Source organism: Odocoileus virginianus, chromosome 29 (assembly GCF_023699985.2).
Source record: "Odocoileus virginianus isolate 20LAN1187 ecotype Illinois chromosome 29, Ovbor_1.2, whole genome shotgun sequence".
Classification (NCBI taxonomy): domain Eukaryota; kingdom Metazoa; phylum Chordata; class Mammalia; order Artiodactyla; family Cervidae; genus Odocoileus; species Odocoileus virginianus.
The window spans coordinates 3,920,548-3,940,687 of NC_069702.1; the positions used below are offsets into that span (position 1 = coordinate 3,920,548).

Consider the following 20,140-nt stretch of genomic DNA (forward strand, 5'->3'; position numbering starts at 1 on the left):
GCTAGCTTCTGATTTTCTAATTTCATCAGAGTCACATTGGTACTTATAGACCAGTTTCTGAAGTTGACTGTTCTAAAGTACTATCTTAGCCTTCACAATCCTAAAGGAGATCAACCCTGAACAGTCACTGGAAGGACTGAAGCTGAAGTGCCAGTACTTTGGCCACCTGACGCAAAGAGCCGACTCACTGGAAAAGACCCTGATGGAAAGATTGCGGGCAGAGAAGAAGGGGGCATCAGGATGAGATGGTTGGATGGCATCACCAACCCAATGGATATGAGTTTGAACAAACTCTGGGAGATAATGAAGGATAAGGGAGCCTGACCTCACTAAGAGTCAGATACCACTTAGCAACCGAATAAGCCTTCACAAAGTTCTGTGAGGCATTAGGTACTAAATGTAAAGTTTTTTTTAAAAGGTTAAATAACTCTCGGTACAGGAAGGGATCAAACTGGACAGTTTACCTCTAGAGACACAATCACAGATTATGGTGAAGGCCACCTCATGTTATCACAGCCATTTCAGTAATCACTGTCATTTCATTTGTAACTTGCGTACCAAATGTTCCATCTGAGCAGCACACCTGCTTTCTCCCAGCCTGATGTGCTCTTTACCATGTGCAGTAACACGGCTACCAGCAGCCGCTACAGACCTGAGAACAGTTCTGCAGAAACCTCCACGTGCTCCTTGCGTGAAGGGTACGTAAGAGCAGACCCAGCGCAAGTGAGGTGTAGCGAGCTACCTACAAAGTGCATAGTGTAGTCACTGGTAACGTGAAGACTGTGAAAGAACCCAGTTAATCACCCAGCATTCTCAACGCAGCAGTAACTTTGTGGGAGACAGCTGACCACTATTGTGAGGAGATCTAAATATGATTGTCAGTTAAAAAGCAGCAGTTCACGTATTTCTGAAAAAGTCATTTTTAGAAACTTTTCTACCATGAAAAGTGTGTATTACAGGGTAGAAAAACACACTGTTCCTAATACACTGCAAAGAAATCTCAGATTAAGTCCCCAGACTACACTGGAAATCTCTGCAGTTAAAATATCCCTAATACTGCCTTAAATTGTTACAGAATTAAGTGAGGAACTGTATTACTTCTTGTTAGGGAGTAGCTGGTACACTGGCAGTGAAGGCAGCCTAGTCCCGGCACCAGCCTAGTGAGTAACAGGCTTTCTGAGGCCCCACACTCTTGTAACAGGACACATCTACTCAAGAGAATCTGGCAGCTCAGACCTTAGCTACAAGGCAAAAACTGCTAAAGGCTACTAACTCCATGGCTGAATAAAAGAGAAAAATGTCATCAGTAGTGATTTTAAAATATTTAATATTCTTTAAAATCCAAAATAATGTGATTCTTACAAGTTATGTGCCACATAAAGCAGGTGTTATTTTGAGAAATGCAGGTGATACTGGAAAACACAGCACTGAGGTATTTTTATTTTTAAAACTGAATAGGAAACAAAGTGAATCTAATTTTTACATTTATAAAAAAAAAACAAAATGCTACTGCTTGGCTCTTTTTGCTGTCAGTTTAGGTTCTGAATACATTACAGGAGTCTATAGGAAGAAGAATTATAATAGAACATATAGTTTTTAAAAACTGCACATCACAACCTGGAAAAAGGATCATACAGCAAGAGGCCTGAGTGGAGGTAGGCTAATAACACAGTTTACGCTCTTCTCAAAGGATAGCTCTGAGAAACAAGTGTAACCAGTTTAAAAACCAAATTAGAATGGCAATATTAAATTGGTAACAAAATGATCCACATTTTATACAATACTGTATTTCCAAACAGGTCATGAAGATCAGCAGAGAACCTATTATAGCACCGTTAAAACCATTCATATTACCCATCGTGCTTCTGTGTATTTTAGGATTCGGGCTGAAGACATTACTTGGAAAATGTCAGCCTTGTTTTTGTATATCAATCTGGATTTTAATGAAATGTTTGCTTTAGGAAAAATAGGTATTCTTAGCCATTTACAGCTCCACCCTTTCAGAAGGAAGAATGACAGGCTATATCTAACTTTAATTTTAAACCAAGAACCAAGCAGTAAGGACATATCAATGTCAAGGGTAGCACACTAAGAACCACACAGAACATTAGAGATAATCTGGTGTGTGTGTTTACAACTACCAACTGATGTTAACAGTTACAGATTTACAGAGATAAAAAAATTATTATTTTTTTTTGCACTAACTGGTTTCAGTACAGCACTGAATTTACCTTGTCTTTGGGCTTCAGTCTTTACATAGAATGAATGTGCAAGTGCCATACTGAGGACCTTCCCCAACTCACACCGTGATAAAACAGACCTCAAAGTGACTCCAGGGTGATCTAAATGACAGCTGTTCTGGCTGGCTGACATCTATAAAGGAAAAGGACATTTCCTGGCCAGTTTTTTTCTTTCAGCTTGATGATTGTCTGGTTACATAATACATCCACCTGAACACAACACAGCTTCTCCTACATTTTAACTCTCTAGTATTGGCACAACCATTGCCAGTGGTGAATCTGCACCAGTACAGGCCAACTCAAAACACATCATAAAACATCTGAATGTCACTTTTAAAGCGATGTCACAGTTTGTTTCCTCAGAAACTTAAAAGCATACATTTAAAAACATGAGCTCTCCAATTTAACCCTTAAAGAGTCAAGAAACACTTTTTACATCATTAAATCCAACTTGTGGTTGACTTGTTTTAATTACCATTCTCGAAGGGATCCCAAAGCTAGAGTGCACTCTGGACGTGGCCTGTGGGACTCAAGAGCCCTAAGGTGGAGAATTCTGTTCCAGTGCAGACCAGCAATGAGTATCTTCAAATTTCTAGGCTTTAGATGTTCAAACACTGCTTTTGTTGTATGGTGCTGTGTAGGAAGGTTTGGTTTGGCTTTGGTTTTAAAGGACCAAGCAAACTATATATAAAAGACAGCACACGTTATTTTTCTTTGTAGAAGAGTTTGCAATATTTATACATTGTTCCACCTATATTTAAGGACTTTAGATGGGTTTTAATATGGGTATGAGTGATGGCCATTAGAAGATGCTAATTGTTTTAATAACATTTTCCAAATGGGCAAAACGGAGGCAACGTGTGCCACGGGTTCTGTCATACTGGCCTTTGGCTGCGTTGGGGAAGTTACATAAAAAGTGCCCATAAAATAGAAAAGGCAGCAAGTGAAACTAGAAAAAAGTTGGGAGTTACTTTTACTTTTTCTTAACTGAGTTGAGAACAGGAGGGGAGCCTTGGGGGCACCTGGGCTGGGCTCCACCGCTGTGCTGAAGTGGAACAGATTCGCAGCACCACCAAGAGGCATCACGAGGGCTGAGGCCCGCACGCACCCCCAGGAGGCAGAGCCGGTCCTCCGCACAGATTACAGGGCAGAACACAGCAAACCACAGGTAAACACACGACACTGAAGTCACGCTGATGAGCAAACGGGACGCAAAGATAGTTTAAAATATAAATAAATACATTTAGCCATTTTTATTCAAGAAACCCAGATAACTACTTTCAAAGCGACTGCTTTAAAAACCCCTTTCTCAATTCTCCTATAAATACTATTTTGATTGTCACTTAATGCAGCACCTCAGTGTTTGCTGGTGGTGGTGATGGGATTTCACTTAATGTCTTTTCATAAACTATATCCTATTTCACCTAAGAACGTTTTCCCTAGGAAAACCCAGGCAGCTTAGAAAATAACTTGCTAAATACTCAAAAACAGAACCCGCAAAGTTATTTTATTTAAGAAAAAACAAGGAATGTAGTGTTAAATTATGACATGGGGATAAAGTATGCAAAACAGTCACATGGAAAGAGTTTTAATTTTTCAATCTATTCACGGTTGCTTAATTTCTTGTGAGCTGTTCAATACTGTTTCAAATGTCCTGAAAATAACTGTACCAACAAAATTCACCTCCAGTGTTTCCACAGGAGACATTAAAATAAGACCAAATTATTTTTTTCCTTTTCTTCAACCAAAGTAGTATTTCTCAGTTCTTTTTGTGCAAAAACATTACAAGAGCAATTCAAATGGAAACACTGAAATGACATGCCAACATTTCAGAGCACATTTAAAACACTCAGAATAATTCTTGAAATTACTGTATTCTAAAATATGACTACCAATCACTTTTAGGTTAGTTCTATACATCTATTCACACTGATGCAATTCTCCTAGACCTCTGAAAACAAACAGGCTCATTGGTCTCTTTTGGTGTCCACACAATAGGCAAGATAGGTTTACAATAGTGTCTAAATGGAACTAGGCATCTACAATCCCTTGACTCTACCACATTCAAAACAAAAGTCAAAGTTCATTTGGCTACCTTGAAATCACTCCCTTAAACCTACTATGGTTCACTGGATCTGAACATTTCTCAGAAATGTGTCATTTAAAAATTTCACCTAAGTGATGAGTTGGGGATCCTTTAGAAATGGCAATATCTACGATAATAAACTTTATCAAAATGAGTAATTGCAATAAAGTGCTTGTTACCTTTCAAAATGATGCTTTTCAACTGTGGTGTGATGTCTGCGAAGTGTGTGCTATTCCTACGTAAAGGATCCCCAGGCATGAGAGTTGGGTCTTCTCACCTGTCTCAGAAAGCAGCAGCACTGTGTTTTGGTAGGCTGACAATAGGCACGGCACCCATGCGGATGAGGCTCTGCTAGTGCTGTGGCCAAAGGGGGAGGAAGCTAGAAAAGTGGGAGGCGTGTGCAGGGTTCCTACTCATAGTTATATACAAATATATTAAATATACTATAAAAATAGTCAACTCTTTTCCTTTGCAACTACTTCAGAAGCTCCTTTTAGAAGAATGCTCACCCGCCCCAAACAAAAAAGATTCTTTTTCTCTGATCACTATAAAAATGGCAAGTGCCTTTGTGCTGTTTCTTTTCCTCCGTTTAAAAATTCCCATCAGCTTATTTCTGGCTAGACTCACTCAGCAACAGTAATATCCAGTGTTTCTACCTTCCAACACTGATTCCCGAAGGACTAACAACAGGGTCACAGATGTTGGAAAGGTTATATATGTGAGTGGGTTTCACACAGATGTTCATCGACAAACTTTCAATCACCAAAGAAATACAGAAAAAAAAAAGTAAAAATGTGCAATACTAGAGCAAAATGCTATTTGCAGTCCACTTAAAAAAAAAATAGTTTACCTCAATGTAGTGGAAATATTTTAAAACTTGTTGAGTAATATCCAGTTTAAAATAATTTCCCCCTGTCTGTGTAGAGCAGGCAAACAAAGAGTTCTATTTTAAGGGGCCCCTTTCTAAGGCTTCTTGAACAAGGGTTCATCTCCCTTCAACACACAGCGCCCTTAACTAACTGCAAGCAGAATGCTTTAAGGCAATGACCATCAACCCGAGCACTTTTGAAAAATTCCAGTAACATTTTCATTAATCTGCATTGAGTACTCTGTTAACAAACTATTCAAAGTTACTGGCATCCCTTTATTACTAGTACATTCTTAAACCAGATTTAAGTGATAAGCACAGGACTCAAATTCCCCCTTCAACTTGGGACAGAGCTGGGAGACTGAACTACAGTTATTTACTTAACATGTTACCCACCGTCCCCCGAGTATGTTTTTCCACCAATATTTTCACTCAAATAATAAAGTACTTTTAAGTGTCTTGATTCTGCTTTGACACCACTCTCAGCAGCAACTTTATTAATCCTTAAAATCCTCACTGGTAGTTTAAAAACAATAGTGACTCATCCAGGGCCAGAGCAGTTCAAAGCAGCCAACACCTAACAATTGCCACCCAGAAAAAAAGTGTTTTTTTAAGAAAAACGGAATATCTATGAGAGTAAAGAAGAGGGAAGATAAGATTTTTAAGTAGCTGAAAAGTGTTCCTATTTGGTATTTTTTCATGACAGATTTGGATTTCAATGAACAGCTTTGGCTACAAAAATGAAAGAATAACAGGCAACTGCTGAATCTTCCATCAGGATGCTCAAGTCTTGATTCATGGAGGAGGGGGCAGGAACCGCTTTGCGGTCCAAGTTCCAGGGAAGCAGGAGGAAAACAAAGTTAAAGTAGGAGCTGAGAGGCAGTTACTAGTCTTCTGACACAACACTTCATTCTGACAGCAAATCAAAAGCAGCCAGCTGCTCCTCTAAATGTAGCAACCATTTCTAAGCAGGAAAAAGTGAGCTGTGAGGACAACAGGAATTATAAAGCAAAATCTTGTATAATTTGCTTTCCTAAATATTTGAGGATGGAAAAATACTTGAAGGGATAGGGAGAGGAGAATGTAAGTGAACCGTCCACAAATTTACCTTGCGGCTTGTCTTATGCTTTGCTTGTGTTAGACTTGAGTACACAGTACTCAGGGTTCACCATCTTTCTTTTCACATGTGGGACTTGGAGGATTAAACCGTAATGTAATAGTTCATACCTTTTGTTTGCTAAATCTGTATTACTGTGTATTGCCAATAAATAGATGAGGCACAACTCAGAATACATGGAATGACATGATAAGGTTAGGAAAGGCAATTTTGAAGGGGAAAAAAAATACTGTTGCCATACTCTACAACATCGACATTGTCCATTGTGGGCATATGCTTAAGTACACACATATTCTGACATCTATTCTTGACATTCATGACAAAGTCATCCCTTCTGGATGGTCATTTAGCTAGAAGAGTTCCTTGATATGTTTATTACTGACTGGCATCTAGTAACACTTCTTTTGTAGAAGGGTAGGTACCAACTTTCTTTGGTTGTTTTCTTTTCAACATAAATTTTCTGGTTTAAGTGTGGCCAGGTTTGGTTTTCTACAGGAAGATAAAGTGCATCCCTTTAGGATGACCGCAAAGCTAAGGGCAGAAAAGTCTTAAGAACCAACTGAGAGGTCCCCTGACACCTTAACCTAGCAATTCTGTATTACTTTCATTGCCAAAATCTTCTGTTCAACAGCCTCAATTCTGTCACACGTTTTCTTTTAAGGTTAATTTTGATTTCTTGCAGCTTGCTATCTTCCCTTTCCTCAGTAATAATTTTTGATAGCCAATAAGATATTTCCCCATTAATTTTCCTTTGTTCTCTAGTTATAAATTTAGTTATTAGTACCACAGAATCTATAAAATGCTTTTTTTTAATGTATGCAATTCTGGTTGGAACTTACTACCTTTAGAATATGGTATCACCAAACGAAATCTTAGTTCATGTTTATAAAGCACGTGAGCTACAAGATTCTAGTGCTATAGTGAAGATAAAGCCAATCCCTAACCCTTCTTTTGTCTTTGCAAGATTTTTAAGATCACACTGAGAAAATATTTACTGGTAATTCCTAAATGAATACATAGATTTAAGGAAAATGCTGATTTAGAAAAACAACTTTGTGATCACAATAGTAACTCTGAATAGTGTCACTAGGATGTTATCTTTTATTTTGAAATTATTTGTATCTCTAATCCAAGAGACTCAGAGAGTCTTCATTAGGAACTTAATGGTGCTGACACCCACATGCTATTAAAAATGTACCAAGATTTCAAAACTGCTACTGAAACTAGACAATGAGTTCAAGATGGTGAGTAATCACCTGAATGAAAATCAAGGCACTATGGGTTTTTTTTTTTTTCCCCTCAAATAACCCTGAATCATTTCTGACTAAAAGAAGCACTGAAATTGTGGAGGATAATAAAAAGATTCCAACAAATCCTAAAAGTTAAAATTCCCACCAGTGAGAACATTAAAAAGTGCCTAAAATATTTTGTGTGCAAATTCACTCCTATAACTGAAACATACTTGAAATAACTGTCAAGCTTGTTAAAAACCGTTTACACAACTATTTCCAACTAGGAACTAGATCAAAATATGTGCTCAAAACTCCCAACCATCTTAAAATAAAGCAGTGCAAATCCTATTCTTAAACATAATTGAAGAATAATGAAATGAGGGATATTTCTGAGTAACTTGAAAATCCTGTTTCAAATAATTTAACCTGAAAAAAAAAAAACAAACTCCATTCCCAGCAGCACATCATACCTCACTGAACAAACTGTGACATCACAGTCCAAGTATGAACCAAAAAAAAAAAAAAAAGACTTGTGCCCCGGAAGAGTGAATAGAACACTACCGTACTGTAAACAAAAGGGAAAAGAGGATGTATTAGTCTGAACATGGCGTCAGAATCTAAGGAAATGTACTCATACCTAAAGGAGGAGATAATGCTTTCATGCAGCATACAAAATGTTTTGCTTTCTCTCCTTTTATCCAGACATATACATAATATTATTTTTACAGCATCTGTACATAGAGAATTTGAACCCACACAACATTCTGAAATTACTTATTATTCCATCATTATCTGAAAAGGGAAGGGGGTCTACTGAGTCTACTGGACTGTCTTCATGGCATCATCACAAGCAAACCCCTGACATGGATGGCAGTGGTGTGTCCTCTGTAACACTTGAAAACAGGCACAGAACCTCTCAAAGTTACTAATGTTGTTAGTGCCTTTCTGATTCATGGGAGGTCCTGTTTCATAGCTGAGCTTCTTAACATTTGGCAATATACTCTTTTTCCATTAAAAAAATATCTGGGCAAGTAAAACACTGTCAGAATTGGCTGTGGCCCTATGATGACCTCCTGCTGGCTGGTATTTAATGTACATCTGCAGTGCTAGGCAGCATTTTCCCTGCTAACTAATTCCAGGAACTAGAACACTCAGTATTGCATCCCATGAAACGGCTGGAACTTTTCATCACATCCTCAGATCATCTGAGCAACTCTTTATGGACCACCCGCATCCTCCCTTGAGGGCAGAGAGGATGCCTGTGCGCTACTGTGGCTGAACCTTGGAAGGATCCGTCAAACTTTCAGTCCTGTGCCGGCTCGGCTGCTGCTGTTGCTGCTGGTGGTGTGACTGAGGGAAAGTGCTCTGCTGAAGAGGAAACGCAGCAGAGAGGATGAGCTGAGCGGAAGGGTTCCCATGGAGCAACCTGGAAGTCTAAAAAGACAAGTGGATTATGCAACACTGCTTCACCCCCCGTCATACTGTGTCCATTAAGACTACTCAGGTTTTCCACTTCTCCATAGGGTCAAAACCTGTACATAAGTCTTGTTTTTGTTTTGTTTTTTTTTCTTTCACTTAAAAATAGTATTCTGGAAAATGCTTATGAGCCTTTCCCTCTTTTTGAAGTATAACAGAATTTCATTTTTTAGAAGGAAATGGAGCTAGAGATATGATACAGAAAGCTATCTATGTCCTGAGACAAACCACACATACTCTTTCACTTTATGTCCTAAAGACCACGTTTTTTTAAACAGATGATACAGTTTAATCATCGCTAAGAGTGTACAACATATGAACAATCTGTGGCCAGACAGAAAATGCCTTCTGCACCAGCTTTTTGACTCGTTACAGCAGCAGTGGCCAAGAGCATGGGCCCTGAGGTACACTGCCTGGGTTCAAAGTCTGGCTGCCCCGCTTACCAGATGGGCAGGCTACTTACATCTCTGGACCTCATTTTCTTCATGTACAAAATAAGGATAATCCGAGTACCTCCCACACTGGGTTTTTACAAAGATTAAATATCAACATTATCATTTAAAAGTACCATAAAACTAAGACTTGTGTCCTTTATGTGACAGTGTGGTGTGACGTGCAGTGAAGCAGGACGGGAGCATAGGATCTGAAACCAGAAGCAGCCCCGGCTGTGAGTCCTGCTCTGTGTGTGTTAGGCCTTGGGCGAGTGTCAGCGCCATGAACCTCAGTTTCTTTTGCCCAATTTCTCCTTCTAGAGATACAAAGGAAACTAGTCCAAAGAAAGAGGAATTTTAAAATTGAGATCTTTCTTCACTAAGGTCAGTATGTCTTGATGCAGGGTTCATAATTTTAAAAAGGAACTGTAACAGGTGATTTCTGCACATGTGTATGAAAGACACCTGTACAAACACACAGGATAGACCTCTGAGCCTTTAAGGCCACTGAGCTTTGCTAAGCACCTGGAGACACTTTCTTTTTCTCACTGTCATTAGGAAAAGTTTTTGTAAGATAAAGAATTCAGGGTATTTATGAGCCTTATAGGGTTACAACAAAAGTACATTTTGGAACTAGGTGCTACATAATCAGAAAAGCAAATTGTGTATTTCTATCTACATATTAGTGTATTTCTAAAGGGTATTGCCTATCTTGCTTCTTTGAAATGTTTTTTCCCCAGAAGTGGAAGAGAATGTTCATTCTTTTAAGAGCCCTTGTTCTCTGAGAGACTCAAAGAACTGAGTTCCTAAGGCAAGTCTTTTTCCTTTCTAAGCTTCTGCCTAATTCTCACTGAAAACATTTCCCCTAGAGAATAGTTTCTAACTTATTATAAATTCTTGTCATTAATTCATTTATAACAATAGCCAACCCAGTCATTAATGGCTTAATGTCTAAGGGGCTGTATGACTCTCAAGAGATAATCAGGTAACTAACCTCTTTTAGTTCAGCACATCAAGTTAAGAATTATATTTGCAGAAAAAAAAAAAAAAGAATTATATTTGCACCAGAACACCAATGATGATGAACTAACAGTGTATCTATGCCTGAGTATACAGTATAATACTGAAATCTTCTAATTATACCATATATTGTATAACTTTAAAACTGATGATATTTGCCTGGAGTACGTGGAATGGTATCCAGCACAAATCATGGCTTAGCCTATATTCAAAACTGCTGGCTTCTTAGACCAGTAAGGAAAAAGGTGGATTTTCAGATGACACAATCTGCTATTGTGATCCCCCAAAGAGGGTACTGAGGTCTAGAAATTTGCCTGCTGCTTTGCTGAGGATCCCAATCTAGGTGACTTTGTCCTGCATCTTTAGATAAGCAGATCCTGTCTGATACACCCACAAGAGATCTGTGTCTGCATTTTGGTTAATCTGAGTATCTACTACATTATTCAAGATAGTGGTCATTTATGAAGGCAAGTTATACTTATAAGGTGTTTAAGTATATACCTTATACTAGGCTCAGTGATTCACATGCATCTTACTCAGGAGATATGAAGAGCTAGCACCTTCATATTACAGATGAGGAAACTGGATCTGAGCAAGTTAAGTAAACTGCCAAAGTTCACACAGCAGTAACTCAATCTCAGAACAGCCTGTGCCTTCACAGTATTTTTCTTCCAATATTAATTAATAATCAAAAAGTTATTATAAAATTTAATTCAATAAAATAATTTAACATAATGCCTAAAGTAATTTTTTTTAAAAACCCTTTTAATACTTATAATCTGTAGAGAGTACAGCTTGATGGGCCCCTAGGGAAACAAGAGGAGAGAGAAAGGTGCCTTTGCTTGAGTTCCAGAAACTCGAGCCAGAGAGCTCTCTGTAAATTGCCTTGATGTGGGCAGGAAGCAGCCACGTATTGTATCCACCAATTTGGATGACTGGGTATCTCCACAGCAGGACTAGAAGTTTTCTAAGAGAAGAAAAAACAGCCAACTGGGATAAGCTTTCTGTCTTTGTGGAAATTTAAGTTGCACAGTAAGTGTGTGCAGACTTTTCAGCTCATTTACAGAACTGTTCATTCAGTCCCTGGTTTCTCTATAGAGAGGCACCGTGGCTGGGGACACCCTTGCGCAGGGAGAATTACCTGTAGGAACTGCTGCGGCGGCTGAGCCAGCTGGGCCTGCGGCGGCTGCTGGACTGGCGGGAGCGGCTGCTCCTGGGAGCTCTGCTGCTGCTGCGTGACTGACAGTGTCTGCGACTGCGGGTGCTGTGGGGCGAAGGTGGGGTAGGCAGTCACCACCTGACCCATGAGCATAGCGCTGGGTACCATGACCGCCCCACAGGCCACAGGAGCAGTTACTAATTTGGTCACAAGCTGCTGACCTTGAGAAAATCTGTTAAGAGGAAAGAGAGGAAAGGGGAGTCAGAAGTACAAGTATACACTATGAAAGGCAGTGGCCTGAATATTCCTCTAAGATAGGACCCATGATATTACCAATTTAGCTTTTTAAAGCCATATGTTCCAATTTTGTTACATGCTTTTAAAGATTCCCTTTGGGATACCAGTGAAACAGAAATGTACAGAGCAAAATGAAGCAATCACAAACAAAAATACAAACTCTTTTTGATATCCACATGCAAAAGAATGAAATTTGACCTTTACATCATATAAAAAAATTAACTCAAAATGGATTGAAGACCTAAACATAAATGTCGAAAACTATGAAACTCTTAGAATAAAACATAGGGAGAAAGTTTCATGACACTGGATTGGGCAATAATATCTTAGAAGTTATGACATTAAAAGCATACACAATGAAAGAAAAAATAGATAAACTGAAAAACAAATTTAAAATCTTTTATGTAGCAAGGGACACTACCAACAAAATAAAAGGGCACTCCAGAGTGGGAGAAAGTATTTACAAATCATGGATCTGGTAAGGGATTAACAACTAGAAAATATAAAGCAATACTACAACACAGCAGCAAACAATCTGATTAAAAAACCACCAAGGGTCCTAAGTGATATTTCTTCACACTATATACAATTGGTCGATAAGCACTGAAAAGATACTCAATATGACTAATCATTAGGGAAATGCAAATCAAAACCACTATGAGATACCACATCACATTCAGTAGGATGGCTACTATCAAACAACGTAATTATGTTGACAAGGATGCGGAGAAACTGGAATTTCTGTGCACTGTTGGTGGGAATATAAAGTGGTTTGTCCATTATGGAAAACAGTATGGTGGTCTTTCGCCACAACTAAAAATGTAACAACCATATGATCCAGCAATTCCATTTCTGTACATATACTCAAAAGAATGGAAAACAGGGACTCACACAGTTGCACACCAATGTTCATAGCGGCTATTCACAATTTCCAAAAGATGGATATAACCCAAGTGTCCATCAGTAGACAAATGGGTCGACAAAATGTGGTATACACATTACAACTGAATAACACTTAGCCTTAAAGAGGAAGGAAATTCTGATGCATGCTATAACATGGCTGAACCTTGAGGACATTATGCAAAGTGAAATAAGCCAGGTAGAAAAGACATACATTATATGATGCCATTTACATATGGCATCTAGAGTAGTCAAACTCACACTTATGTGCTTACAGAGCAGAATGGTGATTTCCAAGAGTTAGGGGGAAGAGCAAAACATATTGTCTGATGAATACAGATTTTTAGTTTGGGAAGAAGAAAAAATTTCTGGAGATTGATGGTAGTGACTGTCACAATGGTGCCAACCTACTCGTATGTCAATGAACTGCACATGTGAAAATGGTTAGCATAGTGAATATTTTGTAATGTGTATTTCACCACAATAAAAAAAAATGTAATGCATGCATGCAAAGTTTTTAATCTGTTAAAAATATCAACTTTTTTCTTTTTATAAAACTACTAAGTACTTGGGAGTTAGATATATGTGACACATGGTTCATTTTGCTAATCAAAATAAACTTAAAGCTGTTCTAAAGGAATTCTTAAAAAATCTCTAAGTTTATAGATGTTTACATCATAAGTTGTGTCTTATAAACATAAATGACATTTATGTTTCAAAACTAAATGACATTCTAACAGCATATAAAAGTGCCTTCAATTTACAAATTTATCACACGCAGTACCCACTGTATTACAATTCACTAATACTCCCTCCCACCCACTACCTTCCTGCTTCCACAGTCTTTAATAAAAGAAAAATAACAAAAAAACAATGCCTCTTCAGGGAGAGATATCATTTCTATCTGCCTTTTCTGTGAGATGAAGTCAGTTTCTATCACTGGTCACTAAGGTGAGGAAACTGAGATAAGACTCTACTGTAGATTTAACTTGATATAACTGTAATTACAACCTGTTTTAAGGTAGATAATTATAACTACACTTAGCATTTTCATACAGTTTAAATGTTCCATAAGACAAAACAAACCTATTTTGAATCCATACCAAATCTTAAAGCATTGTATATTATGTACTTTAGGATCAAATGTATTATTTAATGCAAAAACATACATAATGAAAACTTTACAAACAAATAACATTACAAAGTGGCTTAATCACAGAAGTGCTAAGCACTAATTCCTCTGTAATCTTAAAAGAATTTAGCATCTGAATTGACCAACTGCCCACTGCTAAGTATGAGAACATCTCATTCCTCTCTGGCACCAAAAGACACTCTGCAATTTACTTTGGCTTTAACTTCTTTTTTTGTATACACTGCTCCCTCTGCCTAGAATACCTTCCTGTGACTCCGTGCTACACACACATCTAAAGCAATGCTCTTAAGACACAGGCTGAGCATCTCTCCCCTGAACTTTTCCCTGACCACACTCCTCTCTTCACCTGCTCGCCTCACCCATAAACCTGCTCACTTCCTCCTTTTCACAGATCTACTAAGCATTTATCACATCAGATAGTGCTGATTTATTCACCTTTCTACAGCTTTGACTAGTCTGATCTTTCTTCTGGGATATAGAATATGCCATACTCATAATAAGCAGGCACTCAAATGTTTGCTGAAGTTGTTTTTCCCCCTTCAAAAAACAGCTGTCTACAAATTGCTAAACTGTGTCCTCTAAAATGCATGTCAACATTTTATGTTAATGGATTTCCCTTGGGCTTTAAATCTAGCCCTTTATAATATTTCTATGAAGTATATTCGTAACACTTCCTTTGAAAGCTAGACTTTTTAACTTGAAGGAACTGAGTTCCAAAAAGAAGCAGTGAGTTTCTCTCTGATCTTACTGCTTCTGCAATCCAGCAGCTTCCTTACACTCTGGAAATTATTAATAGGGTTTCAATAAAATCTACTACAAAGTCTAATTCAACAGCAAGATTTTATTATAAAAGCAGCAGTCTACTTACATTGCATTAAAATAAGTAAAAATAAAATGCATTTAAAATGTAATTTTTAAGACTGCAGAAATCCTATAGTTTTGAAAGATACCTTTCTTCCTAATATTTGAAAAGGTTATTTTTTTAAAATACCTATTTCTAGGTCAGCTATTTGGAAGACTAAAATTAGCCACAGATGGCGATTTTTTCTAGAATTGCCCATAAAACTTTAGTGTAGTATATGTTTAAGCACTTGAGCTCTGAAATCAGACACCCAGTTTTGAATTCAGATCCCCTTCTTCACTCCCTTCACAGCTTCAGACCCTTGACCAAATTTTTTATTCTTTCCTGGGAAATAAAGACCTTCACACATTTTTTTTTAATAAGAATTAAATGAGATAATATACTTTGAGCATTTAGTACAGTACTTAACAAAACTCAAGAAAGGTGAGCTACACTTACTCCATAACACGTATAAACTATGGTAGCATACACCTTTACCATTGCTACTACATTGACAACACAAGAACGGCTGTATTGAAGAGATGAAAGTTTTATAGTGATACAGACAAAACCTATCATAAAACTTGTGTAGAATTTGGATTCTACCATATGTTAGCACATTTTTGAACATGAAATAACATGAAATAAAATTTCTATTACTCTTTTATTATAAAGTACTTCAACAAGGATACATTGTTTTTATTTCAAATTCTAGAGTGAGCAATAAATTAAAATCTCATAAAAAAAATCCAAGTATTGTTTTATAATCAAACAACTGACATCTTTGGAAACATGACAGCTACCTGATCTGTCTGTCCTGAGTGAACGTGGTTACTGCAGCACTCTGGGAACTGTTTTGTGGCATACTAGATGGAATCTGGACCATGCTTCCGGCCGTCGGCTGAGAAATCACCATAGTGTTATACAGTGGCGCTGTAAGGGTGCTCTGTGTCTGACTGGGAAGAGATGTTTGTTGACTGTGGCCACTCAGTACATTCTGTTGACTCTGCTAGAACAGGGAAGATTTCACAGACAGAAAAAAATTTATTCAGGAAGTATGCTTCTACCACTCATCATTCTGACAATAGTTGACATGATAGAAAAAGAAGTGGCAGAACATACTACTCTGGGAGAAACTGAACCATCAAGGAATAACTTGCAATAACTGAGAATGAATCAGTCTTCAATATTTTGCTGGAAGGTAAGCTATGATTTTTGAAAAGGAGCATGATCTTAACAACGATGACATAAAATACACATGAAGAACTACTAAACACCCAAAGTAACTGACATTTGACATTTTTATGTATTTCATTAGAAGTCTTGAGATTTACAATCACAGATGCATGTCAATTACCAGAATTTCCTAGAATATTAATTGAGCCATCACTGCCCTAACAAAATACACTCTTCACATATGGTAACACACATCCTGGTCAGAGTCCTGCAACTTTCTTTTTTTCTCCACACACAGAAGTAGTCTGCATATTCATTTCAAGCAAACTGCAAAAATTTTCTACATGTTGAAATACAGAAAGCATTCAACATTCAACACTTTAAGAACAAATTTGCACAAAATACTTTATCACTCTAAAGACTATAGTTTCTAATTATTACTATCAAAGTTTTACATATGGTATTGTTCAAAATGAACCTTTTGTTTTTGTCTTAGCAACACCACACATTTCAATCACTGAACATTCCCTAGCCCACTGTACTCAATAACATTACCTGACTTGATGTACTTTGTAAAGTCTGCTGTTGTATCATATGCTGAGTTGTGCCAATGTGTCCAGTATTTATTCCACTTTGAATCTGGTTAGTTTGAACAACCTGGCTTTGCATATTTATAGGTGCAAGCTGCTGGATAGTAGATGAATTTCCAGAAGAAAGTTGAACAGAACCAAAATTCAATCCAGGGGTTGACTGTTGTAAAAACATCTTTAAAAATAAAGATTATGTTAAAATGATCTTTTTAAATTAAAAAGAATGAGAGCATTTTTAGCAAAAATAGCTAAAAATTAAGTTTTAAAAGCAAGTAACGAGAAGACTAAGTCATTCTGAATGAACAATGAGCAATAAATAATTACTGAATAAAACATGATACTCATTTTCATTCATACAATCATCCTCACCCCTAATTATGTTTCTAATTGTCAGAAAAAGCATTATACATTTCAAAACTTCTACTTGCTTGACACTTTACATGTTGAGGATTATTATATATGTTACCATTACCCTAACTTAGCTACTCAGAGGTCTGTGGATTGGAAGCTGTGCATCACTCATCATTTATAATTCATGGCATTAAAGAGAAGTGGTTTTCACTTGAAGTTTTTACCAAAGTCCTAGTTGCATGGGATAGACATAACTTTGGCCTTGTTGGTTGACCAAATAAGACTATAATTTGAATCATACCTACCAGTAAGTTATTAGAAAAATTACTGATGATTAACTTTAAATTCTGTTACCTACATGTACCTAAAAGTATACGTAAAGTATTATTTTGATATTATGGGAGTTTAAGCTTACTAATAATTAGATTGCTAAAAGATGACTCTAATCTGGAGAAACAAAAATGCTGATGGAAACACTCTTAGGAATCAATTATCTTTAGCTACTGTAAATGCCTTTTCATACTGTTCATGGGTTCTCAAGGCAAGAATGCTGAAGTGGTTTGCCATTCCCTTCACCAGTGGAATAGCATATTAAAAAGCAGAGACATTACTTTGCCAACAACGGTCCGTCTAGTCAAGGCTATGGTTTTTCCAGTGGTCATGTATGGATGTGAGAGTTGGACTGTGAAGAAAGCTGAGTGCTGAAGAATTGATGCTTTTGAACTGTGGTGTTGGAGAAGACTCTTGAGAGTCCCTGGACTACAAGGAGATCCAACCAGTCCATCCTAAAGGAGATCAGTCCTGGGTGTTCATTGGAAGGACTGATGCTGAAGCTGAAGCTGAAACTCCAATACTTTGGCTACCTCATGTGAAGAGTTGACTCACTGGAAAAGACCCTGATGCTGGGAGGGACTGAAGGCAGGAGGAGAAGAGGACGACAAGAGGATGAGATGGCTGGATGGCATCACCAACTCAATGGACATGAGTTTGAGTAAACTCTGGGAGTTGGTGATGGGTAGGAAGGCCTAGCATGCTGCAATTCATGAGCTCGCAGAATCGGAAATGACTGAGCGACTGAACTGAACTGTAAATGCAATCATAATGAGTATATAACCAATGAGTATTTACTGAACTAAATGGATGAAACATATCTTTTGCATCTCAGTTTTTATTAAGAAGAGTCAATTTCCTAAGAAGCCAAAATACAAACGGCATGCTTTGTTTGTCATCAAATGTAGTAACTTACCTGCAGCCCTTGACCATGAACCATTTGAAGCTGTTCTTGAATTTTTCTTAGTTCTTCTTGTTGCCGATGAATATTCGCCTCTATCATCCGAGTCCGCTGCTCCAATTGGTCTTTGAGATGCTGCATGGCTCCTAACTGAGCTGAGAACTGAAACTTAAGTATCGTGGATGGAAAAAGTGTAACATATTTTACAATCACTTCTCATAACTGTAAAATGTGAAATGTAAGCAGTGCATCATGAATTAGGAATGTCATGCCAGTTACTAATTTATTGCTTCTCAACATCTAATTCACCTATCATTGCTCAGCTTTGTGGCACTAGAGCTGGACCCTATAAATGTTTCTCCTTAATCAGCAGGCACCAGCAGTCATGTCAGTGATGATGTGGAGGGATGCTGTAAAGGGAGACTGGGTTACCTCTCTGGTTCTAGTGCTTTTCCTTCTCGTTCTTATGCCAGCGGGTAGCATCCCAGCGAGTATCACCAGCATCCAGCAGCTGGCTTTCCAGCAAGTCTCACTGGCTTGCAGTGGGCAGCCTCCCAGCAAATCTGACTGCTGTTCCAGCAGGTGGCTTCTCGCTCCCCAGCCCAAGTCTGGGCACTTCAGTGGTGTGTGCACACCCAGTGGCTAGCCACGGCGGCTCCTACGGGACCTGAGTCTCAGCCTGGCCTGGAGGAGCAGGAGCTCAGGAGGACGGAGGAGTCTTCTGAGCTCTTCCCCTCGGCAACCCCCCCTTTCACTCACCTTTAGTGGCTGCTGTCTACACTGGTCTTCCCTGTATCCTTCTGAGTTCTCTTAACTGCTCTCAGTAGTTAATCTCTGTTACCAGTTAATACTTTTTTATGCCATCCCTGTTCAAATTTCCCATCCAGCTTCTGACTACAGCTTGACTGATTACAAGATGACTTAATAACACTGGCTTTTAAAGACCTAAGTTCCTACTGTGGCGCTACTACTTGATAGAACAAGTTATTGAACTTCATTCCTGATGTTCTAACAAATGAAAAAGCAGCCTGCACCTGGAGTTATTCACATAAAATTCTGTCATCCCAAGAATGTCTTCTTTGTGCAGGTCATTAGAAAGTTATAAAAATCTGACAGATTTAACCAACCATAAAATTTTCAAAAAACTGTTCTCAAACACAAAAACCTAGGCTTTTAAAGACCAAGCAATTATAAGTGAATGCTGCATTTGCCAACAAAAGCATAGTTATTCTACTTACAGAGTAAGGTTTTCAATCTCACTTATTTCCGCTTCACCTGAGTTACAGACAGCTTCTATTTACTACTGCTTGAAACTAAGCACATTTAGTGACTCACCACTTAAATTTAAATAGGCTCATTTACTTATTTCCAGGAATATTCAGCACAGGATACAGTATAAAAGCAGAAAGAATTTCACTTCATTGGAAATCTGTCTTACCTTAAGAGTCTCCTACAATGCATGCAAAAGCAAATGACACCCCAAAAGCTTTTTTACCCTATCTTCAAAAGTTTGTTTTGAGAATATTGAATATTACTTTTCAAATACAACTCTGACTTCTGAAGTTGACAATAACCAAATCAAACATCAGATTACACTAGGTATGAAAAAATATTACAAATTTAATATCCTCATGCCTTAATTTTTTATTTGAAAATTTATATTTATATCATATAAATATATTGTATCCTAAAGTTATTTATACCTTTAGATAAACATTATACTGTCACCACTTAAAGAATTTCTATTAAATACAAATAAGAATAAACACAGAAAGCAGAATAATGGGAAACAAAATCAAAGAACTAAGAAGAAAAGTGTTTGGCTTTATCACTGAGTGAAATGAGATTTGAATACTTATTTGAGGACTCAGTGCTGATGAAAACTACTGCAACTCCAGATACTATTTAATAATATAGTGCTGCTATAAATACCTTACACAATTATGTGTTGCTAAAAGTCAAGATTATGACA

The 20,140-nt window shown here is 37.7% G+C and overlaps 1 protein-coding gene across 15 annotated transcripts in view; it reads right to left on the reverse strand.

Moving 5' to 3' along the window:
* Window positions 1-1,310: 1,310 nt before the first annotated feature.
* CLOCK (clock circadian regulator) overlaps window positions 1,311-20,140 on the reverse strand; it is a 128,485-nt gene continuing 109,655 nt past the window's right edge. For 14 of the 15 annotated variants that reach the window (XM_070458065.1, XM_070458067.1, XM_070458059.1 and 11 more), the window contains 5 exons: window positions 18,184-18,336; window positions 16,552-16,761; window positions 15,624-15,829; window positions 11,612-11,861; window positions 1,311-8,977 (listed from right to left, as the gene is read on the reverse strand). In XM_070458065.1, coding sequence (XP_070314166.1) covers window positions 8,810-8,977; window positions 11,612-11,861; window positions 15,624-15,829; window positions 16,552-16,761; window positions 18,184-18,336 — 987 coding nt within the window. In that variant the 3' untranslated portion in view covers window positions 1,311-8,809. The remainder of the gene's footprint in view (window positions 8,978-11,611; window positions 11,862-15,623; window positions 15,830-16,551; window positions 16,762-18,183; window positions 18,337-20,140) is intronic. The other variant, XM_070458070.1, reaches the window with a different exon arrangement.